The sequence below is a fragment of the Sapajus apella genome, unplaced genomic scaffold (genome assembly GCF_009761245.1).
Source record: "Sapajus apella isolate SASKATOON/1434 unplaced genomic scaffold, GSC_monkey_1.0 scaffold47, whole genome shotgun sequence".
In the NCBI taxonomy this organism is placed as follows: Eukaryota; Metazoa; Chordata; class Mammalia; order Primates; family Cebidae; genus Sapajus; species Sapajus apella.
The window spans coordinates 6,062,953-6,090,541 of NW_022436987.1; the positions used below are offsets into that span (position 1 = coordinate 6,062,953).

Genomic DNA, 27,589 nt, shown 5'->3' on the forward strand with positions numbered 1-27,589 from the left:
GCCCGCCCATCGCGGGACCAGAGGCTACGCCTTCCAAGCTTTCAATAAGGACTGCGTCAGCACCGAGGCGATTCAAACGCCACATGATCCCCAAGGTCCTGCAGGCTCTCTAGTCACCCTACAGCCCTACAGCCCACACGTCAACTAAAGCTCCGGAGCCGCCATCCCCAAGACTGAAACACGGGAGCCACCGGCTGAGCTCGCGTAGGGCACGCTCCCGGGGGAGTGCTTCCGGGACAGGGGGCGGGGTCGCCGGAAGTGGCCGTCCGCCGTCCGCTGCTCGTTGTTTAAGCGGCTGACGGGAAGGAGAAGCCAGAGCTCCAGCGGCGCCGCGGGGCGGCAGTCAAGACCAGAGCCCGAGCCGTCACTCACCTCTGGACTAGCCTGAAGCGAAGACTACTGGCTGCGGAGCGTCGGGGCGAGACACTTGCTCGCCTTCTGATCCCATCATGTCGCGGGGCTCCATCGAGATTCCCCTCCGGGACACTGACGAGGTAAGTGTCGCTTATGGAGGCGGGTGGGGGCCGTGAACTTGTACAATCGCCCCCACCGACTTCGCCCGACCTCGTTTCTGAAGCGAGAGCATCCTCCTTCCCTAAGAGCCCTGATCGAAATCCCCGGCCACGGTCTGATCATCATTTTCAGCCCCTGTGCCCTCTCTGGCTGGGAGCGTCGCGTCCCTCTAGCCTCAGGGCCACTCGGAGAAGGAGTTCTTGAAAGTTCCTCTCCAGCCTATTCGTATTTGACAGTGCACTACTCTTTTCCTAATCAACACACGAAAGCAGAGGTGTGAGAGCAGATAAACTGTAAAACACCTCGCAGATTACAGAGGTGGGCGCTGATGTTATTGGGGTCTACATGCTACTCAAACTCGGGTACCTTTCCCTGGGAAGGTATAGGAGGTCGCGTCTTCTCCCTTAGAAACTCGGGTCTGTCATGGTGCACTACGTTCTCTACACCAACTCGCCTTCAGCGAGATTGCCAAAGATTTAGCCGCTGCTGTGTGCTGATAGAATTTAACCTCCTATCACTTACCTATGTCTCATTCATGGGTGGCCTGTGGCTTCTCTGAGTAAAGCTCTCAGCTTTAATGTGCTGTCTTCTTGGTTATTTCATACTCATTTTTGTTTGAGGTATAATATTGAGGTATAAAATTAAATGGTTTTTAGTGTATTTGCAAAGTTGTGTAGCCATTACCTCTAATTCCAGGACATTTTCCTATTATTATTTTTGTGCACACGGCCAGGACTGTCTGTTACTCGCAGATGCCATCTCCATGATTAATGTATCCAGTGGCATTCAACTTTGCATGACCTTACAGGTCATGCATCTCAAGGAATAAGACCTATGGCATAATAGTCTCTAGGGTGCTTGCTTATCTGCACTTTCCTGGGATTCCGTGTTAAGCAGGATTTTGTTTTGTTATTTTTGAGTAAACAAACCATTTCTAGCATTTTATGGTTCCAGTGATTTGGGGACAAGTAGCAGGGTTTGTTTGCTTCTCTGTGCTTTTACTTTATGATAGTATAACCTTTTGACATGTGCCCCTTTAAACATTAACATGTATTAGCTCAACCCTGTTGAAAGTGAACACATATTGTATGTATATGCATGTTGATTATATTCAAGAAAAGCAGCAAAGATGAAATGTGAGAGTTAAGACCTACATTTTGTATTTTAGGTCATTGAACTTGACTTCGATCAGCTACCGGAGGGAGATGAAGTTATCAGTATTCTGAAACAGGAACACACACAGCTGCACATATGGATTGCTTTGGCGGTCAGTATTCGTGTAGCAAATACTTTTTATTTGTTGACTGTGAAAATATGTAGTTTCTGGTTTAAGATATAGTAATAGCCAGCTTGGCTGCATGATAGATTAATTATACAATGTATATGGAAGTTAATTGTTAATAATTTATGAAACAATAAGACCATTTTTCTAAATGATATGCTACTGATGAATTAGTATATGCTGGTAAAGACAAAATTCATATAAGTAGTACTCTATATTGAATATTTGATTATTTAGTGCTTGTTCAGTGAAGGCTGGCTTATGGTTTATAGAAAAGCTGAAAAGAAGCAAAGTGCTTCTTATGTGAACATTGCTGCTTAATGTAGTTCCCTATAACAATAAAACATTTCCCTTAAAATGTTCTAGAAAGTGAATAGGTTCCAGGAAAACCCCACAAAAGTTCTTTTGGGTGAAGTTTATCTCAGGCTTATGTTTTTAGTCCTATTTAGTTTCCTTCAAATATGAATCTTACTGGAGATTCTCAACAAAGTCCAATCAGAAAGCCTAAAATTCTGTGTCCTCTACTGTCAGCATCAGCTGCATAATGATGTTTCCTCTTTATAGGAATAGGTAATATAAATGTTACAATCATTATTCCTAAGCAAATGTGCCAGATTGCTTTCATACAAAGATACAGAAGAGGCTCCTAATATTGTCTTGAAAGGTCAGAGAAATAGGTCTGGAATTGGGCTTATATTCAGTGCTCAAGACTGCTCTAAGAGTTTCTTCCTTTTAGATATGGATTTACAGAGAAATATTTTCAGTGACAAGTAGTGCCTTCTAGACTTGAAATGCCAAGTTTTCTTATTCCATGGAGACCAAGCCTCCTTGTCACATTTTTTTAAGACCAGAAGGTAATTTAGGGTTTTGTTGTTGCTGTGATTGTTGTTGTTTTAGAACATATGGCTTCCTTAACAGCACTTATACAAAAATTAGAATATTGGAGGATTAGCATGGCACCTGTAGTAGAATAAATTAATGAAACATTGTGGGATATAGATTTTTATTGGGAAAAGAATGTAGGCTTTGGGGTTAGCTCAAGTCCCAGCATGGCTGCTAACTAGCTATGTGACCTTAGACAAATGATCTCACTTCTAAGCACATTTCCTCATCTAAAATATAGAGATGTTAGTATCTACCTCATAGAGTGCTTGTACATATTAGAGAATATGTATATGAAGTTCCTTTCATGGTATGTGACCAATAGTCAGTGGTTAATAAATGGTGGATATTCCACATAGAGACAAAGTCTCTCTAGGTTGCCTAGGCTAGACTTAAACTCCTGGAGTCAAGCCATCCTCCCACTGCAGCATTCCAAGTAGTAGATTACAGGCGCATACCACCACACCTAGTGAATATTTATTTTATTATTTATAAGTCAGACAGGTGTCGAGAGAAGTTATTAAACAGGCCCAAATCACAGATAATTTTTGGCAGATCTAGAACCAGAACCCAAGTTTTCTATTTAGAATTCTTCATATCTTTCATTATTGTTTTCTTTCTTAGGCTGTATTTATTTGAAAATTTAGTGTGAAATCAACGATTGCTAGATAAGTCGCAGATTGGGAACATTTTTAGTGATTCCAGTTTTTTAAACAGCTTTATTAAAATCTAATGGATTTATAATAAACTGCATATATTTGACTTTTACTATTTGATGGATTTTGTCATGTGTACATACCTGTGAAACCATCACCACAATCAAGATTAATGAATACATCCATCACCTTCCAAAGGTGTCCTCTGTACCACTCCCCATAAGCCCCCCACCTCACCCCAAATCCCTGTGCCAGACAACCACTGATCTGTTTTTGACACTGGAGATTGGTTTATATTTTCTAGAGTTTTATATAGATGGAATCACACAATATGTACTCTTATTTTGGTCTGATTTCTTTCATTCAGCACAGTTATTTTGAGATTTATCCATGTTGTAGCGTGCATCAATAGTTCATTTTCCTTTTCATTGTAGAATAGTATCCATTTTATGGATACATCATAGCTTGTTTATCCAGTCACCTGTTAATCAACATTTCAATTATTTGCAGTTTTTTGTTACTACAAATAAAGCTGCCCTAAACATTTGTGTATAACTTTTTATATGGACATGTGCTCTAGCGATTCTAATTTGTTTTCATTACCTTATAGCTGGAATACTACAAGCAAGGAAAAACAGAAGAGTTTGTAAAATTGTTGGAAGCAGCACGTATAGATGGCAATTTGGACTATAGAGACCATGAAAAAGACCAGATGACTTGCTTGGATACGTTGGCAGCGTATTATGTACAACAGGCTCGGAGAGAAAAGAATAAGGACAATAAAAAGGATCTTATTACACAGGCCACCTTGTTGTATACAATGGCTGATAAAATTATTATGTATGATCAGGTAAAAAGTCAAATTTCTTTCAATTTATGAAGGTGGAAAAAGCAAATGAAAGCAAAATATATGTGAGAGCAGATTTTTTGAAAGTTTTTCTTCAAATAACATGGTTGATAGAGTCAAAAAGAAGAAAGATTCCTTATTAAAATTGGAATTGCTTTGGTTTTTGTACTGTTGAAGTAATATGGGCAAATTTAGTATATAAAACTTGCTCCATTAATTTTATTATCTCCAGGTGAATTTCAAGCATAGTTTAAGGAATTTAAATTTTGCTTTTGGTCATTGTTACTGCCACAGAAGATTTGCACTTCAGGATAATTTCGCATTTTGTAATTAAGACTTGCTTGTTGGTAGTTTAAGCACATTACAGTTGATAAGGGAATTCGCATTGTGCTCCATCTCCTTCCTATTTGGCTTTACTTTAATGTTACATGTTCATGCTATATGGGGGTAAAGTCTAAGATAATACATTACTTTATAGAACCATTTGTTGGGAAGAGCCTGCTTCTGCCTACTTGAGGGTGACAAAATGGATCAAGCTGATGCACAGTTTCATTTTGTACTCAACCAGTCTCCAAATAATATTCCAGCCCTTCTTGGTAAGTGATCTTTGGCAACCATGTTAGGAAACTATTGTTTTCAGCATATGCCTAGCATATATCTTTGTAATAGCTCGTCAGTAACTCAGCTAGATAGCGAAATAGAAGAGCTTTATGTTGTTAAAAATGAAATTACCTACAACAAATTATTGTTGAAAGTGTGGAAATAAAATATATACCAGTTAAGAATAATTTATTATTTCGGCCGGGCATGGTGGCTCACACCTGTAATTCCAGCGCTTTGAGAGAGTGAGGCAGGATGATAACTTGAGGCCAGGAGTTCCAGACCAGCTGTGGCAACGTAGCAAGACCCCATCTCTGCAAAAATAATTTTTTCAAAAAAGACTAATTGGTCATTCACTTCTGAAGAGCCAATAAACACTCTCTACTTAGACAACTTCAAGTTATTTCAATTATTACTTTATAACATTTTTAAAACTTCTATTTAAGTTCAGGGGTACAAGTGCAAGTTTGTTACATAGGTTGACTTGTGTCATGGAGATTTGTGGTGCAAGTTATTTCATCACCCTCGTATTAAGCCTAGTACCTATTAGTTATTTTTCCTGATCCTCTTCCTCCTCCCACCCTCCACCCTCCAAAAGGCCTCAGTGTGTGTTGTTCCCCTCCATGTGTGCATGTGTTCTCATCATTTAGCTCCCACTTATAAGGGAAAACAGGCGGTATTCAGTTTTCTGTTCCTATGTTAGTTTGCTAAATTTATAACATTTAACATAAAATCAAGATGTTTTATTTTTAAACATAATATACTTTAATGAAAAACAAATTTTTAATATGAAATTTTGTTCACTGTTTTCAAGTGTTTCTTACTGAGAGATGTATTTAACTTGGATAAGTTAGTGTAAAGCATAATAGATTTATGGCCTTTAATCAGACACCTGGTTTATTTTTAAAAATCATTACAGGTAAAGCTTGCATTTCCTTCAACAAGAAGGATTACAGGGGAGCTCTTGCTTACTATAAGAAAGCATTACGTACTAACCCAGGATGTCCAGGTAAGAGTTATGTCTAAGCTGTGTATGACCCAGCTTAAAACACTGAGGATTTGTCAGTTGCTTATGAAGTTAGTTGTGAAAAGATATTGTTGGATTATTGAAGTGTCAGAATCAAGATTTTTTTTTTTTAGTTCTATGTTTGAGTCAAAAGCTGGATAGTAAGGCCAAGTGCAATGGCTCACGCCAATAATCCCAGCACTTTGGGAGGCCAAGACTGGAGGGTCAGTTGACCCCAGAAGTTTGAGACCAGGCTGGGCAACATAATGAGACCCTGTCTCTACAAAAAATAAAAAAGTTCGGTGGGCATGGTGGCACACACCTGTGGTCCCAGCTCCTTAGAAGGCTGAGGCTGGAGGATTGCTTGAGTCTGGGAGGTTCAGGCTACATTGAGCCATGATTGTGCTATTGCATTCCAGCATGTGCAACAGAACAAGACCCTGTCTCAAGGGGGAAAAAAAAGATAGATAGAGTCTGGGTGTACTAGTTCACACCTGTAATCTCAGCACTTTGGGAGGTTGAGGTGGAAGGATTGCTTGAGCCCAAGAGTTTGAAACCAGCCTGCACAACAAAGTAAGACCCTGTATCTACAGAAAATCAGCCACACATGGTAGTGCATGCTTGTGGTCGCAGCTATTCAAGAGGCTAAAGCAGGAGGATCACTTGAGCCTAGGTATTTGAGACATGTTCATGCCACGGCACTCCAGCCTGGGCAACAGAGCAAGACCCTGGCTCAAAAAAAAAAAAAAAAAAGGCTGGATGGTAGATTATCATATAATCTTTTTGCCCTATACTATTTTCCTTCCAAAATGTCATTCATGTAGCAAATTTTTATTGAGTACCAACTATGTGGCAGGCACTATTCTAAACCCTGAGAAGGTAGCAATTAACCAAAGAAACAAAAGTTCCTGCCCTCATGGAGTTCAGTTTTCAGTGGGCAAGGTAAATAGTAAAATATGTATGATGTAAGCTACCAGTAAGAGCTAAGGAGAAGAATAAAGCAGAAAAAGGGTATGAGAAGCATCAGGGGTTGCTTAGAAAGGATGACTGAGTAAACTCATCAGAGATAGTAACTTTTGTGTGAAGACCTAAAAAGCCATGCAGAAGGAGAAGACCATTCCTAGAGAGAGAGAGAGCATAGAAGGTACAAAGATCCAGAGGAAACAGTATGCCTAACAGTGTTAAGGAAGAGTAAGGGGGCCATTGTATCTGGAATGGAGAGAGAAAGAGTGAGGGAGGAAAGTAGTCAGAAATGAGATCAAAGCTATAACGAGGGACTGACTAATCACGTAGGGCCTCACAGATTATTGTAAGGACATTAGTTTTACACCGACAGAGACAGGAAGCCATTGGTGGAGGGCCTTGGGCAGAGAAGTGACATGATCTGCCCTATATTTAAAAGGATCATTTGAGCTTTAGGGTTGAGACTGAAGTGGGGCTCAAGGGGAGAGGGTCAAGGACAGAAGTAGGGAGAGCAGGGAGAAGGCATCTGCAGGCAGGCAGGGCAGAGGTGATTGTGGCTTGCACTAGGGAGGTGTTAGTGGAGGTGGTACAAGTGGTCAGATTCTACGTATATTTTGAAAGGAGAGTGATGGAGTAGATGTGATGTGTGAAAGAGAGAGGAAGAGTCAAAGAAAACTCCTTTGCACGAGCAATTGGAAAAGTAGAGTTATATTTTATAGTATTTGGGAAATAGTTTAAGTGGAACTAGTTTTAGACGTGAAAAATTTGAAATGCCTTTTAGACATATAAGTTGTCAAATTAAACACTTCAAACTTAAAGCTTTTAGAGCTTTATCCTGAGCCTTGAGAAGAATGTGGCTACACAACCTGAGTCATGTGGCATGCAGTTGCAATTTCTGCCTTTTTTTTTATATATAAACAATTAAGATCAAATGGTGCCAGAAATAAGAACCCCCTCACATGGCGCAGTAAAATAATCTTTTTTAGAATATAGCCAATCAAATTTTTGTGACATATATATCCAGTATTATATTTTAAAATGTTGTAATCCTACTAGAACTTCTCTATCTCCCCCAAATAATTAAAACCTTAACTTCTTCACTTTGGAAAATGCTGATATTATTCACCTGGAATTAGTACTTTCCCAGTAGCCATTTTTACACCTTGCAGTCCACTAAAGCCTATACTTAATCATATTTTCCAAATCTCATTATTTAAAATTGACAAAGTGAAGAGATCAGAAAGGCCAGAATTCAGGAAAGAGGTCTGGGCTGAAATCATCAACGTGGAGGTAGTGTGTAAAGCTATAAATGAGTATAAATAGAAAAGAGATCAGAAGGGGAGCTCTAGAGCACTCTTTGACATTAAGAGATTAGAAAAATGAGGAAGAATCAGCAAAGGAGCCTGAGAAGGTGATAGCTAGAGGTGAAGGAGGAAAATAGGCTTTAAAGCCAGTGTAAAGTATTTCCAGAAGAAGATGATGACAGACAGTGTCAAATTCTGTTGTTAGGCCAAGTAAAATTAGGGACAGAGAAGTGATCATTGGATTTAGCAGCATATAAATCCTTAGTGACCTCGATCAAAGCAGTTTTACTGGAATGGTAGGGTGAGAGCTTCACTGGAGTGGATTCAAGAGAAAACAGAAGGAAACGAATTAGAGGTAGCAAGTGTAGCTAGATCTTTTTGGGAGTTTTGCTCTCAAAGGAAGAACAGACATGATTGACAACTGGAAAGGGATATAGAATCAAGAGAGGATTTTTATAAGATGGGAGAATGTTTATGTGTAGATGAGAATGAATAATCCAATACAGAGAAAAAATAGGGAGGGCTGCTGGAGCAGTATCCTTAAATAGATAAGAGGGCATCTAGTGACCAGAGTGGTGGTTGGCTTTAGATGGGAACTTGTTTGTGTTATGGCATGGCCTTGAAATGAGGTAGCACATATAAGCATAGCTCTGAAGGGAACGATGGTATATGCATGTAATCAGCCACATTATTTAAGGTCATAGTGGAACTTTTGTTCTCTGTTTAAAAGTTGTTCTTCGATAATGAAAAATTGAAGGTATGGTTAGAAGCGATGCTAGAAGACAAGAAAAATACCAGTATTGTAGGTGTTCTGTTCTGTGGTGAGAAAGGTGTGTGTGAGAGGGGAGAGGGGTAGAACTTGGTATGATATAGCCTCCAAGGAAACCAAGTTTGTGATGGGTCAAAAGATTTTATAGTGTAGTTATACTGAGGTTAATTTTGGGGATTTTGCAACTCATAAGTAGAGAATATTTAAGCATTTTTGTAATTGAATTGAACCCTAAAAAATGCCCTAGTTTGATAGATTGAATGACTTCATTTTATAGCGGAAGTTCGTTTAGGAATGGGTCATTGCTTTGTGAAACTTAACAAACTGGAAAAAGCTCGTCTGGCATTCAGCAGAGCCCTGGAACTCAATTCCAAATGCGTGGGAGCATTAGTTGGACTGGCCGTTCTAGAACTCAACAATAAAGAGGTATGTAAGTGAGAACAGTATCTAGTTCCTAACTGCTTTGTCAGGCCCACAGCCTCTTATCTAAAATTCTTGGAGCCAGATGTATCTTAGAAATTAAGATTACAGACTACAGAAGGGTACCAGTACTTCACAATGTATGACACCCGGTTATTGGGGCACTACCCCAAAAGCAAACTTACATCTCTGTGGCAAAATGATAGCCTGTTCATACTAGTAGGATAGCGTCATAATTCAGGTAGTATTGCTACCAAATGAGATTGCTCGAAGATGACAAACAACAACAACTTGTTTTTTAGAGCATTTAGATTTCAGAATCTCAGATAAGAGATCATAGACCTGTATATCAGTTTGGAATGCTTTCATTGCAAGTAACAAAAAACACATCCGAGTGCCTTAAACATAAGGGCTTTTTTTGTTTACTAAACCAGTTGTCGGAGTCTCAAATTTGATAGTTGGTTGTCATCAAACCTATGATTTTATATAATTCCGTCCTCCCTTCCTTAGTGTGTGGTCTTTCTTCATCATGTCTGTCACCTCATAGTCACAAAATGGCTGCTGCATCTCTAGCTTCTCATTATTACATCGGTCTTATAAAGAGGGAGGAAACAGAAAGGATAAAAAGACTCTCTTAGAGAAACCCTATCTTGTATTGAGAAGGAAGCTCTCCATCATGCTTCCCCTTATGTATAATTGTCCAAAACAGGGATACCTGGGTTTCTCAGCCTCAGTACTGTTGACATTTTGGGCTTTATAATTCTTTGTTGTGGGGAACTGTTCCTTCCATTGTAGGATGTTTAACAGCATCCCTGGCCTCTACCCACTAAATGCCAGTAGCATTCCTCCAGTTGTGATAACCAAACATGACTTCATCCCAGTGGAGAACGACTACCTTAGACCAGAGGAATAGATTATCTGGACTGGTGTAGATCAATCATGATTCATCCGCTGGGCCTGGGGAAGAGGAGAAGGGAGCTTTCCTTCCTAAACTCAAAAGATTTTCACAGGCTACAAAATCTGGATTCCATTAGCAGAGTAAGAGTGGTAAAATGACTGTTGGGTAATCCACCAGCATCAGTCACACCAAGAAGACAGCTCAGATCAATAAAACCAAAGTTGGTAGGCCAGGCATGGTGGCTGTCACCTATAATACTCTTTGGGAGATCAAAGTGGAAGGATTGCTTGAGACCAGGAAGTCAAGGCCGCAGTGAGCTCTGTTCGTGCCAGTGCGTTCCATCTTGGGCAACACGGTAAGATCCTCTCTAAAAAAAAAATAAATATAAATAAAAACAAAGGTGGCTCTTTGTGAGAGAGGTAGGGGCAGGGACTAATAAAGTAGATAAGTCTCGAGCAAGAACTGAACAAGAAAATAAGAGGGGAAAAAAAGTGACATACAAACAAGGATTAAAAGGGAAATTTAATTACAAATACAATACAGATATATAAACATCATAAGAGGCTTCTAATCCGTTTTAGTGTCAGATCTTAGGGTTTATAACCTTATTTCTTGTGACTAAAGAAAATTTTGAAAAGTGCTAATTTAGTATTGTTTTCATTCCACCTTGTTGCAATGTTTCCTTTTAGGCTGATTCCATTAAAAATGGCGTCCAGCTTCTTTCCAGAGCCTATACTATTGATCCTAGCAACCCTATGGTATTGAACCACTTGGCAAATCACTTTTTCTTCAAAAAGGTAGAAGTCATTTATTTTTAAATTCTGATTTTTGTTATTCTATACTGCAATTGATACTTTACACACCTTTTTTAAACTTGGAAAGAAATTTGAAAATGTCAGATTTTTTTTCCCCTCCAAATTATAGAGTTTGTTGTATTAGTTACCTGGGGGTACATATATTTGTTTATTCATTTATTCACTTAATATTTATTGACCCTTTATACTGTACCCAACACTGTGGTAGTGATGTGGAGGTGAGTAAAACATGGTTTCTGCACTCAAGGAGTTCAGTTTCATGGAAAAAGCAGCCATGTAAACAAATGTAAGTGCAAAAATAAAGGTATCTACCCATTTATGGTAAAGAAATGAGGAAGTGGTCAGGTGGCTAAGGTGAGTTTTCACCAAGGCTGCAAAGCTCCTAAACATGTTTTTTAGGAAGAGGTCACTAGAGAGTTGAAAAGGGAAAGACACACAAATCTATGAAATAGTATGTAATATGCGTATGGTGGGCAATTCTTTGGATCCAGATGGTGGGGCATTTTTATAATATCAGACTTTTGACATACTATGTAGGGAACAAGGAGTCACTGACATTTTTGTTATTTTGCATGTTGACCATGTTGTATTTTTTAAGTTGCCACTAATTCTGTAGAAGCAGTGGTATTGTAGGCTTCTTAAAATACTAAATCTACTGGACACAGTAGCTCACACCTGTAATCCAAGCACTTTGGGAGGCAAAGGTGGGAGGATTGCTTGAGCCCAGGAGTTCAAGACCAGCCCTGGCAACATAGCGAGACCCCATCTCTACAAAAAATTTTTAAAAATTAGCTAGGCATGGTAATACATGCCTGTAGTCTTAATTACTGAGGTGGGAGGATAGCTTGAGCCTGGGAGGTCGAGGCTACAGTGAGCCATGGTGGCACCACTGCACTCCAGCCCATACGAGAGAGCGAGACCTGGTCTCAAAAAAAGAATGCATTTTATGTATTAAATTATATAATCTTCACAATAATTCTATGACATAGGTAATCTTATTCCCATTTTGCGGGTGGGTAAAGTGAGGAAGAGTTAATACTCTAAGGTCACATAGCTGTTAACCACAGTGCTTTACTCTCTGGCTGTAGAAACATACTCCCCTTTTATAGTGAATTATTGATTAGGTTATAACTGTGATAGTACTAAAAGGCAACTATGGAGAAGATGGACGTGTATCTTATAGGTAAATGAAGTTAGTCTGAGATTAAAAGCTATGCAGGCTAGTCTCATGACTTCACTCAGTTGACTTTCTGATCTTCGTTTTTCAGGATTATAGTAAAGTCCAGCATCTGGCCCTCCATGCATTCCATAATACAGAAGTAGAAGCTATGCAAGCAGAGAGCTGCTATCAGCTAGCTAGATCATTCCATGTTCAGGTAATTTTATAACTTCTCTAAATGTCCAGTCTTTTTATTTATAGTGTTTTAAGTCTTTCCAATATTTTTGTACAAATTGGTCTTGTTTTATTTTCATTCTTTAGGAAGATTATGATCAAGCTTTTCAGTACTATTATCAAGCCACACAATTCGCCTCATCCTCTTTTGTGCTCCCATTTTTTGGTTTGGGACAAATGTATATTTATCGAGGTGACAAAGAAAATGCATCTCAATGCTTTGAGAAGGTTTTGAAAGCTTACCCTAATAATTATGAAACTATGAAAATATTGGGCTCTCTCTATGCTGCCTCAGAAGATCAAGAAAAACGAGATATTGCCAAGGTACTTTTTTTTTTTTTTAACTCTTAGCTATTTTCTATTAGCTATCCCAAAACTCCCATTTTTCATTTCCTATTATTGCTAGTAGAAATAGGATACAAACAGTTTTGTTAGCTGAGCTTGTTCTAGTTTAGATAACAAGCAATGGCCTTATTACGCAGACTTAAATAGCTGCCATTTTAAATTTTGTCAGCCTATAGATGGAATACTTCAGCTAAACAGTTTCTTTTATGCCAGGGCCATTTGAAGAAGGTCACAGAACAGTATCCCGATGATGTTGAAGCTTGGATTGAGTTGGCACAAATCTTAGAACAGACTGATATACAGGTATTTTAGTAATGTTTTTAAATCTCCCATATGATGTGTTTTTTGCAAGCCTGGTGTAGTATTTCTCTTCTACTTTATTATACCTTATTCTGTCAACCATGAAAATACAGGGTGCCCTTTCAGCCTATGGAACAGCGACACGAATTCTTCAGGAGAAAGTGCAGGCTGATGTGCCCCCAGAGATTCTCAATAATGTGGGTGCCCTCCATTTTAGACTTGGAAACCTAGGGGAGGCTAAGGTAGGAAAATAGAAATATTTCTGTGTTTTATACTGAATCGAGTTGAATGCATGCCTTTTTAAAAAGTGTGTCAACTAAGTCTTTTAACAGTATAATTTTTCTTTCTCATAGAAATATTTTTTGGCATCACTGGACCGTGCAAAAGCAGAAGCAGAGCACGATGAGCATTACTATAACGCCATTTCTGTTACCACATCATACAATCTCGCCAGGCTCTATGAGGCGATGTGTGAATTCCATGAAGCAGAAAAATTATATAAAAACATTTTACGTGAACATCCTAATTATGTTGACTGTAAGGATGTTAAACTTCTTTATGTAATGAAATCCCTTCATTCCTACAAGAGTAGCAGAAATGTAGCCTGAAAAAATAATACTAGAATTGATAGTAAAAAAATTTTAAAGGTTCTAATGTCCCCATTTCTCCAGGGCAAATCTGTGGCCTTAAAACAGAGGTACAGCTTTACTTACATTTGTGCTAGAAATAAGCAACTAAAACCAATTGGATCATATTTCAATGACTAGGCTATCTTCAGTGGGTCAGCTACCTTTGCTAGGCTTTTAACAACTCCTTGACATATTTGATAATGCATTTACCTATAAAACATCCTACTTTGATTTCATATGGACATTTATGCAATGTTTATAATAGAGAAGTGTTTTTCCTTGAAGCAGTTTTTACTAAAATGTCGTAATTTGAGTTTCGTAACCTATACATTGTAAAATATGGCAAGTTTTTAACTAAAAAATAATTCAGGCCTGGCACAGTGGCTCATGCCTATAATCCCAGCACTTTGGGAGGCCAAGGCAGGGGGATTGCTTGAGTTCAGGAGTTCGAGACCAACCTAAGCAACCCCAATAGCGAAACCCCGTTTTTATATTTGAAAATAATAATAATAATTTACATAGTGTACTTAATTTTATTTGTGTATATATGGGGTTGGTTTTTTTTTTTTGTACTTTCTTTAAAAGAACCTAATGCATGATGTTTTGACTCCAGTAAATCAGGAGCTATTAACTTAGTGTCTGTCATGCTGTTACGGATGAAAAAGTGATTTAAAATAAGCAAGATTTCAGTTGAATGCCAGACTGAATTTGAATTGATTTGATAGGCAGTAGTGACCACTATTGGTTTCTTGAGAGAAGTGAGATTTCCTAGAGAAAACAATTTACATTTGTGTAGCACTTTACTGTTAATTAATGGAAGAACCACAGTTAGAGTCCAGGTCTTTTAACTAGTAATACCTATTCATCAGACTTTCACTATTTTGCCATTTTACAAGCAGCTTTGTTTTAACAAACAAATTTAAAAAAAAAAGGGAACTGACAATGGTGTGCATTGGAGAGAACTTAGAACCAGGCCAGCTCCAAGCTTTTTAAATAACTTAGCTTGAGATAAGGACTTGGGTCAGGGAACTAGCATTGGGAGTAGAGTGGCAAAGTCTTAGATTTCAAACAGTAAGTCTAGATGGTTACAAAATTATTCTTCAACTTGTTGGATTGATGACTGATGCTTTTTCACCTTTGAGACTTTCTGTTCCTTATGTGGCTATATTAACGAAAAAACCAATTGTTTCAAAAGTATGACTTTAAAATTATGATTCTTTATAGCTGATATTTGGGATATAAAAACTTTTAAATATGTTTTCAGGTTATTTGCGGCTAGGAGCCATGGCTAGAGATAAAGGGAACTTTTATGAGGCTTCAGACTGGTTTAAGGAAGCTCTTCAGATTAATCAGGTTGGTAATATTAACTCTTAGGTTTGAGAAATAATTATTTTCACTTTTCCTTCCCTATAAATCAGTTTTTCCTTTTAATGGCTAGCATATTTCTAGTAACCTTAGCATCTTCCTGGTTTTGTCATTTTTGTCGTTGTTGTTTTTTGTTTTGGTTTACTTGTTAGATCCTAAAGAATGTATTAGGTTGCATTATTAACCATGTTATAAATAGGGACCATGTTTTTTACATAAATCTTTCCTATTTTCTTCCTCCTTGTTCCTTCTTCCCTTTCCCCATCCTGTCTTTTCACTCCATTTCAACAAATGTGACCTGGCTCCTGTGTTTTTTACTCTCTAGTTTACTTCACTTACAGTTTAGTTAGTACTATATGAGAGAACTTTATAGAATCATAGTATCTTAGGATTTTGAATGGAACCATAGAGGTCCTCAAACTTTTTTGTGGCCCACAGTAAGAAATAGATTTCATATCATAGCCTAGTACACACAAATGTATATGTAGACAAACCAATGAAAGTTTCACAAATCATTATTTGCTTTTGCCAATGGACAATACACTGATTTTTTACTTTATTCCATTCTATTGCATTTACTATGCTGATCGCTAAATACTAAATTGATTTTACAACTCACTAATGGGTATCAACTCTCAGTTTTAAAACCACTGTTATAATGTAGCTTGTAAACCTCTTTAGTAATCAGCTATTGTGTGGAAAGATAATTGATCTCTGTCAAACTAAATTGCAGATTTTTCTTCTTCATATATTTATGTTTCAGGATCATCCAGATGCTTGGTCTTTGATTGGCAATCTTCATTTGGCAAAACAAGAATGGGGTCCTGGACAGAAGAAATTTGAGAGGATATTAAAACAGCCATCCACACAGAGTGACACCTATTCTATGCTAGCCCTTGGCAATGTGTGGCTCCAAACTTTGCATCAGCCCACCCGAGACCGAGAAAAGGTAATCTCACAAAACTGATATTCTACATCATTCTTGTTTGAGTTTTCTTTAACAGTGCTTGTTTCTATAGGAAAAGCGTCATCAAGATCGTGCTCTGGCCATCTACAAACAAGTACTCAGAAATGATGCAAAGAATCTGTATGCTGCTAATGGCATAGGTGATTATAAAACTTGAGTACCCATAACAATTTGTTTTAAATGAATACTTTCAGAGGAATGTTTGTAAATAAGAATTTTTCTAAAAATGTGATCAGTGTAGTTGTTTTAAAATAGAATTTTTAGTTGTTTTTCTGGCTCCAATTAGAAAATTCTTAAATGTGAAACTTTTTTTATCTCCAGGAGCTGTTTTGGCCCACAAAGGATATTTTCGTGAAGCTCGTGATGTATTTGCCCAAGTAAGAGAAGCAACAGCAGATATTAGTGATGTGTGGTTGAACTTGGCACACATCTATGTAGAACAAAAGCAGTACATCAGCGCTGTTCAGATGGTAATATCTTCTCTTTCAAGATATTTTTATATCTTGTTCATTGTTGAGCAGATGTTTTCTTAGGCATTCTGGCCCTGTCATGGAGCTGCATGCTATCTCTTGTGATATTTTGTCTATTTAGAGGTTAATAATTGTATAATACTAAGGCCAGGCTTTGGTATCCAGACAGAGATGTGAGGTCTGGTACCACCACTAAATACATGCCTCAGGCAAAGGACATCCCTTCTGAGCCAGTTTTTCTATCTATAAAATGGAGATAATTGTACCTTAACTTCATAGAACTTTGTGAGGATACAGTATTAAAGCTACTTGGCACTAGCATGCCTAGCATATTAGTAAATACCCAGTAAGTAGTAGGATTTAATATTCGTTTGTGTATTCAGTTTCTGAAACTGAACTGTGAGTTTCAGAAAGGTTAAATGACTTATTTGAAAGAAAACAGGCCGGGCGTGGTGGCTCACGCCTGTAATCCCAGCACTTTGGGAGGCCGAGGTGGGTGGATCACGGGGTTAGGAGTTTGAGACAAGCCTGGCCAACATGGTGAAAACCCATCTCTACTAAAAATTCAAAAATTAGCTGGGTGTGGTGGCATGTGCCTATAATCCCAGCTACTCAGGAAGCTGAGGCAGGAGAATTGCTTGAACCCGGGAAGCAGATGTTGCAGTGAACAGAGATCGCACCACTGCACTTCAGCCTGGGTGACAGAGCAAGACTCTGTCTCATGTGAAAAAAAAAAAAGAAAACAGGGATAAGATTTAATGACTGTAGAATTGTTTTATGCTTACGTTTGTTGAGTGCTTGAACTCAAAATAAAAGTCATGCTCAGCATCCATATTAAAAAGTAAAAAGGATCTTGGGCTCTATGGGATATATTATGGTCAGAAAGGAAAACCTTACAAAAAATAGAAGAAAAGAGCAGTCCAGGCTCCTGGAAGTGGTTTGCTTTTTTTTTTTTTTTTTTTTTTCTCCCCATTTATTTATTTTATTGCATTTTAGGTTTGGGGGTACATGTGAAGAACATGCAAGATTGTTGCATAGGTACACACGTGGCAGTGTGATTTGCTGCCTTCCTCCCTATCACCTACATCTGGTATCTCTCCCCTTGCTATTTCTCCCCAGCTCCCCACCCCCCACCATCAAAATGGGTGGGTTATTAGCAGTATTCAGAGTATTGGAAAGTCAATAATCACCGAAACTCACAGAACCCAGATTGCATATGGTAGCTTCAGAGGTTGTATTTTGTGAGTTTGGCCTTCCAGATCTGCCGAATGATAATGTTGCCATTTATAAATGCAAATTAATGGCCAGGCACAGTGGCTCATGCCTGCAGTCCAAGCACTTTGGGAGGCTGAGATGGGCAGATTACCTGAGGTCAGGAGTTCGAGACCAACCTGACCAACATGGCGAAACTCCGTCTCTACCGAAAATACAAAATTAGCCAGATGTGGTGGTGCACGCCTGTAATCCCAGCAACTCTGGAGGCTGAGGCAGGAGAATCGCTTGAACTCAGTAGGCGGAGGTTGCAGTGAGCCGAGATCATGCCATTGCACTCCAGCCGGGGCAACAAGAGTGAAACTCCATCTCGAAAAAAAAAAAAAAAATGCAAATTAACTACTAGGGATATTCAGGAAAAAACTGTCTTGACCATTTTTCATGAAAAAGATCTTACCTATGACAAAATGTATTCCATGGTCAAAAAGTGCTATGTTCATGTCACAATTAACACTAGTATTGGTTTTACCAAGAAGTTAACAGCCAGAACTGTAAGACTCCTCATGCTCATTGCCAGTAGGTTCTGCCAAACGTTAAGAAAGGTATAGACAGTAAAGACCAAAAGAGACAGGTGTATGATTTCTAATCAGTGGTCAGTAAGCTGATTCGAGGTAGTATTGCTAAAGATATGAAAAAGACTTTCCAGTCTGTTTACCCTGTCTTTCAGTATTGGTCCAGATTTCAAATGGGAAAAAAAACCATTTAAAGCCTCTAGTTTTTCTAATGAGCAGATTTTTTATGTTGTGAAAATGTATCCTGATGAATGTCAAAAATCATTCCCCAAGTTATTCTCTGAAATTAACCATTCAAAGGGTAAAATATCTTTTTACAGAGCTTTAAAACTGCAATGCCATTTCACTACAAAGTGAAAATGTCATTTATTCTTTGTTGTGTTTCAATTAACTTTTCTCTTTTTTCGTAGTATGAAAACTGCCTCAGAAAGTTCTATAAGCACCAAAACACCGAAGTTGTACTCTATTTGGCCCGTGCCCTCTTCAAGTGTGGCAAGTTACAAGAATGCAAACAGACTTTGCTGAAGGTAAAAAGGAGAGCTCACTATTATTCCTATCCATTTCTGTGCTACATTGTATTTCTTCATTCTTTGTTGTGCATGTTCACATACCTACCACTTAATAATACTCTGCTGTCTAAAATCCTTTTCATGTCATTTGACCATATGAATTTTTTTTTTTCCCCACAGGCTAGACATGTGGCACCCAGTGATACAGTTCTTATGTTTAATGTGGCCTTGGTCCTGCAAAGATTAGCTACCTCTGTCCTGAAAGATGAAAAAAGTAATCTGAAGGAAGTACTTAATGCTGTGAAAGAACTGGAGCTTGCACATAGGTAAAGATATTATAGAAACAACCTTTGAAATGCTTTGTTTGGTCTATGACCATATCATCTTGAATGTTCCCAGTTTTGTCTGAAATGCTTTGTTTGTTTGAAGCCATTCGTCTCAAGCTACTGAAAATCACTTCCCTCAAAAGGTGATTTATTTAGAATCATTCCAGCAATATTTAAGCGAAAGCAGATAGCTGCTGCCACCAGGTGGTGCCAAACTATAGACAGGATCCTGCCAGATTTGGACCCAGCTCGACCTCTAGAACTGGAGGGCTAGCTTTGCAAACTTGCCATAGATTTTCCATTAATCTGACAGTAATGTGACCCAGCATTTTACACATGTGAAATTTTTTAGACACTTATGTTCGTTTTCCATTTTACACCAATGTGTCTTTTAATGGGCTCAGCTCAAATTTTATTTAATCAGTGCAAATTTTATTTAATCATATAGTATTGATATGGTGATTCATTGTGTGGTGAAATTAAAACCTGTTCTCTCATCAGGTTTTGTCCAGCTGTATTTATATTGTTGAAACAATTATTGCCTTGTCTGGTAAATTATAAGTGCTTTCATGGCCTGAGCCCCCAACCTCCAGATCCTGACATATTTAATAAATTTTATGTTTAGTAAATACCCATTGCTTGAATTGATTTGTAGTTATTTATTAATTTACTGATAATATTAAATATAACTTTGACCATCTTGATGAACTTGTCTATTAAATGTAATGAGTGGCATATTGATGAGAGTCTTTTTAAAAGTGAGTTGCATATGTAATTTTCTTATTCAGACGGTAGCCTTTTATGCATTAAATAAATTCATGTAAGTCAGTCAATATGCAAACCTTTTCTCAGACTTTTTATAGAACAGATGAAAGTTTTTAAGACCTTTATTTCATTAGAATCTCTTAAAAGTATTTTCTCGTTTCATTTAGGTACTTCAGTTATTTGAGTAAAGTGGGAGATAAAATGAGATTCGATTTGGCCCTTGCTGCTACAGAAGCCAGGTAATGTTACCATTTATGGAAGGTGACTTTGGGTGAGGCAGTGATATTAGTGTGGGCTGAGAGAGTGAGACAGTACGGAACAGAGGTTTCTGACCTTCCACAGGTCAGTCTTTCACACTCCTCTTAGGGACTCTAATCTTTACCAGACCTTTTTCCTTTCAGGGAATTGGGCAAAAATTGCCTTAGTACAAAGTACTTGAGTTGTGGGGGGGAAATACTTTTCTATTTTACTTATGTCAGCCAAGTCAAGAGAAAATTCATGTCTCTGAGTTATATATAAAGATAATGTTGGAAATCTTTTTAGCTGTGCTTTGAGAGGACACTTAAAGTTTGGAAACTTAACATAGTTGGCAGTATTGGCTTAGGATAAACTAAGTTAATTTTGATAATTAAGACTTCGTACATTGGTATAGTGGAAAGTATAATGCAAAAAAAAAAAAAACTGTTTTTTAAGACTTCACTTAGGCATCAGCTAATGGTCCTTCCTCAGATTTTTTAATTTGTGTAAGGAAAATAGATGTGCTGAGTTTTTGAATAAAGTATAGTAGTTGCATTCATGGGTCTCTAAACCTGAAATGTTCTAGGCAGTGCTCTGACTTACTGAGCCAGGCCCAGTACCACGTGGCCCGGGCACGCAAACAAGATGAAGAAGAGCGGGAGTTGCGAGCCAAGCAAGAGCAAGAAAAGGAGCTGTTAAGGCAGAAACTTCTTAAAGAACAGGTATCTTGTGTTTTCCAGTTATACTGGAATTAATGAATTATGTGCATGCATACACTTTATATGTTTTTTAAAAAGTCCTCTGCAGGTGCAGTGGCTCACGCCTCTAATCCCAACACTTTGGGAGGCCAAGGTGGGTGGAGGGCAGATCACTTGAGGTCAGGAGTTTGAGACCAGCCTGGCCAACATGGTGAAACCCTGTCTGTACTAAAAATTAGCCAGGAGTGGTGGCATACACCTGTAATTCCAGCTACTCAGGAAGCTGAGTCAGGAGAATTGCTTGAACCTGGGAGGCTGAAGTTGCAGTGAACCAAGATTGCACCACTGCACTCCAGTCTGGGCAACAGAGTGAGACTCCATCTCAAAAAAAAAAAAAAGGTCCTCTGTTTAGGATGGTAGCCATTTCATCATAAGAAAATTTTCAGTGGGGTTTCTTTTCTATCATTTTTCCTCATAGGAGGAGAAACGTCTCAGAGAAAAGGAAGAACAAAAGAAACTTTTGGAACAGCGGGCCCAATATGTGGAGAAGACCAAAAATATTCTTATGTTTACTGGCGAGACTGAAGCAACAAAAGAGAAGAAAAGAGGTGGTGGCGGTGGACGGGTAAGATACAATTCCTGTTCACACCAGTGACCTCAGTCTCTGTCTTTGTCTTTCAGAAATGAGGATAATTGGTTAAATTCATTCTGTACTTGCTAGTTTTGACTTCCTCCTTTGTTAAGAGACAATCTTCCAACACAGAGAATGATTTAAATGGTATCCAGTATTTAGCAATCCATTCCAAGGTTAGCTAAGTATATTTTACCTTGTAGTTGCCTTTTAAGTAGTTGATTTTTTACAAAGTTTTTAACAGCTGAGACTTTCTTCTCAATTAGAAGTCTTTAAAATATGGGCCTAGCCAAGAACCCCTTCCATGTGACTTAGTAAAAGATCCTTCATTTGGGCCGGGCACAGTGGCTCATGCTGTAATCCTAGCACTTTGGGATGCTGAGGTAGACAGATCACTTGAGGTCAGGAGTTTGAGACCCAGCTTGGCCAACACAGTCCATGTCTCTACTAAAAAGTACAGAAATTAGCCAGGTGTAGTGACACATACCTGTAGTCCCAGCTACTTGGGAGGCTGAGGCACAAGAATCACTTGAACCCAAGAGGCAGAGGTTGCAATGAGCCGGGATTGCCCCACTGCACTCCTACCTGGGTAATAGAGTGAGACTCTGTCTCAAAAAGAAAAAAAAAAAGATCCTTCATTTGTCAAATGACTGAAAGGATATGGCCCCTTTCTACTACCTTAGCATTCTAGCCACATTCCACCAGCCAGGAAATAACTGATTGTAGTCTTACTTGGATTTTAGCGTTCTAAGAAGGGCGGAGAGTTTGATGAATTTGTCAATGATGACACTGATGATGACCTACCTGTATCCAAAAAGAAGAAGAGAAGAAAGGGTAGTGGCAGTGAGCAAGAAGGTGAAGATGAGGAGGGTGGTGAGAGAAAGAAGAAAAAGAGGAGAAGGTAATTTCATCATTAATGTGTTTGAAATAACCTCAAACGTGGTGAAAGACCTTTTACCTTCTGAATCTTTTGATGTTTAGAATTTATGAACACTTGATCCAAACAGTGAAGCTTGTTGTGTCCCCACTTCCTACTTTAATCCTAAGATAGACCCCAGTACAAAATCCCCTGAGTACCTGGGATTTCCATACATCTCCACAGCTTTCCTTCTTAGAGTTACAAGTTAGTCATAATTGCCTTTCTTGTGTCTCTAAATATTTTTTGGAAAATCTGTGATTTAGAGTAAGACCTGGATTGTGTCCACACTAACCATGCATGTACAATCTTGAAAAAATCACTAAGCCTCAGTTTTCTCTCTGTCATTGGTAACAGCATTGCCTACCTCATGGTTTTTGTTCAGTGCATAAGATGTAAATGTGTGTGAAAGTGCCGTTAAAACCACCTAGTGCTCTCTGCTGTTAAGATCAAGGATGCCCTGCCCATCTCATGTGGAGGTGCTCCTAAGCCTTTTTGTCCCTCTGTTGTGGTGCTACCCTGTCCAGGAACCTCCATTCAGCTATCTTACGTAGGCTTCCCTTCCCAACCCTTGGCCAACTATACTTGAGAAAGAACCTGATAATTGATTCAGACACAGACTTGTGGAATTGAAGCTGTAGCGAGGATGTTAGTAGCAGGCCTGGAATCAGCAGTTGGGAAAGAAGGAAGAGGAGAGGAGAGGAAAGTTGTTGAAGTCTGGAGCCTGGGTCTTGTCTCATCTCCTCTATCATTCCACTAAGTGCAAGATTCAAATGCAGATTAATGAGAGCTCAGCAGTGACTAAATTAGTCAGCAGACATTGCATAAATACATAGCTTTTTACAGATTTCGGAGCCATGTGCAACAAGAGTAAGTTATGTCCCCTGCCCTTGAGGAGTGTACAGTATGATTGAGGACAGCAGCCATATAGAAGAGGATTCAGAATGAATAATAGTTTAATGGCAAAGTAGTCTGGAACTTTATAGGTAGGCTCTTGACAAACTCTCTCTTGGTGTTCACTATTTAAGACCTCCAAAGGGAGAAGAAGGATCTGATGATGAAGAAACAGAAAACGGCCCAAAACCGAAAAAACGACGTCCACAAAAAGCAGAGAAGAAAAAGGCTGTAAGTTTATAGTACTGTGTTTTTCTGTCCCCTGGTAGACATGAAAGATTGCAGTACACTAGAATACATTTTTTCCTTGCTGCATTCTCAAGCATGAATGTCTGTTTTCAAAGTTTATCGGTGGCTGTTTGATTGTATCGTTATAATGCAAACCCAGTTTAACACAATGGCCTAATGTAAGAGTCTTGACTAATCTATTATGTTTGACATTCTTTAGCCCAAGCCAGAACGTCTGCCTCCATCAATGAAGGGAAAAATAAAATCCAAAGCCATAATATCATCAAGTGATGACTCTTCAGATGAGGATAAACTTAAAATTGCTGATGAAGGGTAGGAATTTTTCTCTTTATAAATTCTTCATGATGTAGATAAATCAAAAGGGATTGCTAATCAGCCTGTCTGTACTAGGAAAAATATACTTTTCTTGCTTTTTATTTATAAATAATAAGAGGGGTGGGGACAGACTTGAAAATTGGAGGAAATGGAAAGTTAATTGGGAGTGCTGCTATGCCAAAATGTCTTCTCTCCAGCTTCTTAGAATCGTAGAGCTGGAAGAAACCTTAACCTGTCATTTTATCCTACTACATCTTTTCTCTTAAAGAAGAAAACCTATTTTGAAATCTCATTTCTTCATGGACATTAGCTGAAATGTCCTAGATGACATCCTTCTAAATGAAATGTATCATTTTGCTGTCCTACTGTTGACACACGAAAAGTGTCCTGGTCATGTGGAGACTGGCTATTTCTTGACTATTTCCTCCCCTGTTGTGCAGTGGTGAGTCAACAGTATCTGCTCCATGGAGGGCTTGTCCTAGACTGCTTCCACAACTCTCCTTTAGTTCATGGCCCACCCAGTGAAGCAATACTTGATTTTATTTGTCCTAAACTTGCCTCACAAGCTTAAGTTGTTCTCCGTTTGGATATCTCGACCAGGTCTCTTAATACTGTGCCACACTGTGTTCTTCTCTAGCCATCATTTTCATTTATTCATTCAACAGATGTTTGAACATCCAGTCTGTGAGATAGTATAAGTGTTGGAAATACAGAGAGAAAAGATAGGCCCATAAATTCCCAAAGGAATTTTTGCTTCAGAGGCAGTACAGAATAACAGATAAACCAAACCACATAGTAGGCTGGGTGCAGTGGCTCACACCTGTAATCCCAGCACTTTAAGAGACCAGGTAGGCGGATCACTTGAGACCAGGAATTTGAGACCAGCCTGGCTAACATGGTGAAACCCCACCCCTACTAAAAGTAGAAAAATTAACCAAGCGTGGTGGTGGATGTCTGTAATCCTAGCTACGCGGGAGGCTAAGGCACGGGAATTGCTTGAAACCAGGAGGCACTTGAAGTGAGCTGAGAATACGCCACTACACTCCAGTCTGTGTGACAGAGTAAGACTCTGTCTTTTAAAAAAACAAAAAAAACCCACATTATGGTTGGATTAATGTTACCACATAAATCTGCATTATTGCTCTGCAGGGGCCATACCTAGTCTGGAGTTTGGGTGGTGGTAGGAGTGGTAAGAGATGTTGTTTTCTAAAAGAAAGGGTGTTTGAATTGAGTCTTAGAAGGATTGGGAGTCCTGAGGCAGAGGTTAGCATGTTGAGGAGGCTGAGGCTTCTGGTGGGGACTGTACTCATAGGGTGGCGATCTAGAAAGAACCATCTGTAAAGATTTGCAGTTCTGGCCAGGCGTGGAGGCTCACACCTATAATCTCAGGACTTTGGGAGGCTGAGGCAGGAGGATCACTTCTGAGGCCAGGAGTTTGAGACTAACCTGGGCAACACAGTGAGACCCCATCACTATAGAAATTTTATAACACCAACAACAAAAACAAAAAAGATATGCAGTTCCCTTTTTCTCTGGAGGCACCAGCTGACACATCCGAATTATTTTTCCCTAAAGCACTGTTTAGCCCTTGCCCCCATAGTGTTACCCAGGTCTGGTTAGAGACATGCATGATCAGTGTAATGAAATACGTGGTTTTCAAAGATGGAGCACTATTAAATGTGTTGGCAGAAAGGTCCATCGTTAAAGGCTAAGCTGCTTCCAAATCTGTACCTGAGTCAAGGCCAAGTTTGTTTGAGCCACTTGCATCAGTTAAGCTTTGTCCTGACCATCATAAAGTGTGTTTGCTTATTTGGCCAGATGGAATGGAGTGAATTGGATCTCAGGGAAGACCCACGAGTCTTTAATATGTATACACAAAGAGAGTAATATATTTCACCTCCCTCACTGTTCCTAGACTGAATTCTGTGGGATTGAATATTCCTTTATTGGAAAATCTGCCGTGAAAACCAGAACTAAGGAATATGCCAGAGAAGTATATCTGCTCCAAAGCTGCTGTCACAGTGGTTCAGGGAATGTTCTTTCCTCAGAGCCTCCGGGAAGCCAAGACTCTGAGGGTGCTGCCACCATTCTAAACATAAGCATGACTTCTCTTCCCTTTCTCATATCAGCTACAAGTAGAGGGAGAGCTTATGAGCAAAGGCAAATAAACCAAAGGACTCCTTTAGCCCCAGCTTCCTATCTTAAGTAAGTCTGGTCATGGTAGAGGGAACCTAGTGCAGTAGCAAATCTTAGGACAGGAATAATGTCTTCCCTCTTCAGGTTATCTGTTAGCACCAATGGCAACAGGACAGGGAAGTGTCCTTTGAAACATTTTCTGCCTTTGGAAAAGGGTTAATTCTTCAGAGTCTTCAAGCCAGTTGAGATCCTGAGTTTCACCTTTGTTGTTGTTAATTTGTATATGCAGGTAAACAAATGTATCCCTTCTTTTTCATGATTTTATATATGAAATTGGGAAATGCTTCTTTCTGATGAACAGTGCCCAGTGAGTCACCATCCCTGTTTATATTTTGACTTATAGCTAAAGTGCCTTATCTTTTTCTTCCTTTTTAATCCTTTCTGAGTTGTAAAATATATCACATTTACAGAATAGTACACAAAACAAATATCACAAAATGATACCCGTGTAGCCACCATCTAGATCAAGAAATAGAATATTAAATGCCCTTATTTTTTAAAAGCACATTCTCTGCTCATCAAGGCCCCAGTTAGCCAGAATCCTCAGCTTCTAACCAATGATCATCTTTGCCAGACATCCCAGGAACAGCAACAGCAACAGTGACTCAGACGAGGATGAACAGCGGAAGCAACGTGCCTCGTCACAGAGTGATTCCGATGAGAACCAGAACAAGTCTGGCAGCGAGGCCGGCAGTCCCCGGAGGCCACGAAGACAGCGGTCAGATCAGGACTCAGACAGTGACCAGCCATCCAGAAAGAGAAGGCCCTCCGGTTCGGAGCAGTCTGACAATGAATCTGTGCAGTCAGGGAGAAGCCGCTCAGGAGGTTCTGAGAACGACTCTCACCCAGGTTCTCCAAGTGCCGAATCAGATCACGAATCGGAGAGGGGATCTGATAATGAGGGTTCTGGCCAAGGCTCTGGAAATGAATCAGAACCAGAGGGATCCAACAATGAGGCCTCAGATAGAGGCTCAGAACATGGGTCAGATGATAGTGACTAGGTTTTATTTCATCAATAATAAGCTTCATCTCTGGAGGAAACTTTTTTAATATATGAAAGCTGTGATAAAAACGTTTCAGATGTTTAGTCAATTGTGAAATTTTTCTTAAGGCAATTTTCTTTTCTATCAGTTTGTATATTACTAAGCCCCAAGAGACATTTCCTGTGCTAGAGTCCAATATTTGAGTCTCTTGTGCAAATGAAACTATTCTTTGTGGTACAATTCCACCTATCATATGTGAAAACTGCAGTAAAAATAAACCCAGATGCTAAATCATTCCTACAAAGGTTTGACTGAAACTGTGGCAGATGTCTCATCTTCTTTATATGTTAAGCAGCATACTCTTGATTTTTACTGCAATCTTTTACCAAGTGGTGCACAAACTTGGTATTAATGTCCTTATTCCATTTTGAGTTTAGATTGAGAATATTTTTATTTTCTGAAGGCAGAGATATCTACTGTATAACTGCACCAAAGTACATTTGAAAGGAAGGTTCTCAATAGTGTAATACTGCAGCAATGTAGATAAAATCACAAATATATAATTTGTTAGGTTGAATAAGGTGTGGAAAATGCTCTTCTGTTAGTAGAATGCAAAAACCTACCTAAGCCACGTAATAATAAAATTCTTTTATCAACTTTTA

General features: G+C 39.0%; 1 protein-coding gene across 1 annotated transcript; it reads left to right on the plus strand.

Annotated features, from left to right (window-relative positions):
• CTR9 (CTR9 homolog, Paf1/RNA polymerase II complex component) lies at positions 1-27,589 on the plus strand. The gene is made up of 25 exons (XM_032240743.1): positions 1-494; positions 1,682-1,780; positions 3,944-4,183; positions 4,659-4,776; positions 5,700-5,789; positions 9,100-9,248; positions 10,830-10,937; positions 12,224-12,331; positions 12,436-12,672; positions 12,907-12,996; positions 13,107-13,235; positions 13,347-13,530; positions 14,887-14,975; positions 15,751-15,936; positions 16,007-16,094; positions 16,276-16,424; positions 18,619-18,735; positions 18,898-19,043; positions 19,976-20,047; positions 20,632-20,767; positions 21,222-21,368; positions 22,118-22,275; positions 23,319-23,415; positions 23,633-23,745; positions 26,519-27,589. The coding sequence occupies exons 1-25, from the start codon at positions 450-452 to the stop codon at positions 26,943-26,945; spliced, it is 3,522 nt and encodes a 1,173-aa protein (XP_032096634.1). The 5' UTR covers positions 1-449; the 3' UTR covers positions 26,946-27,589.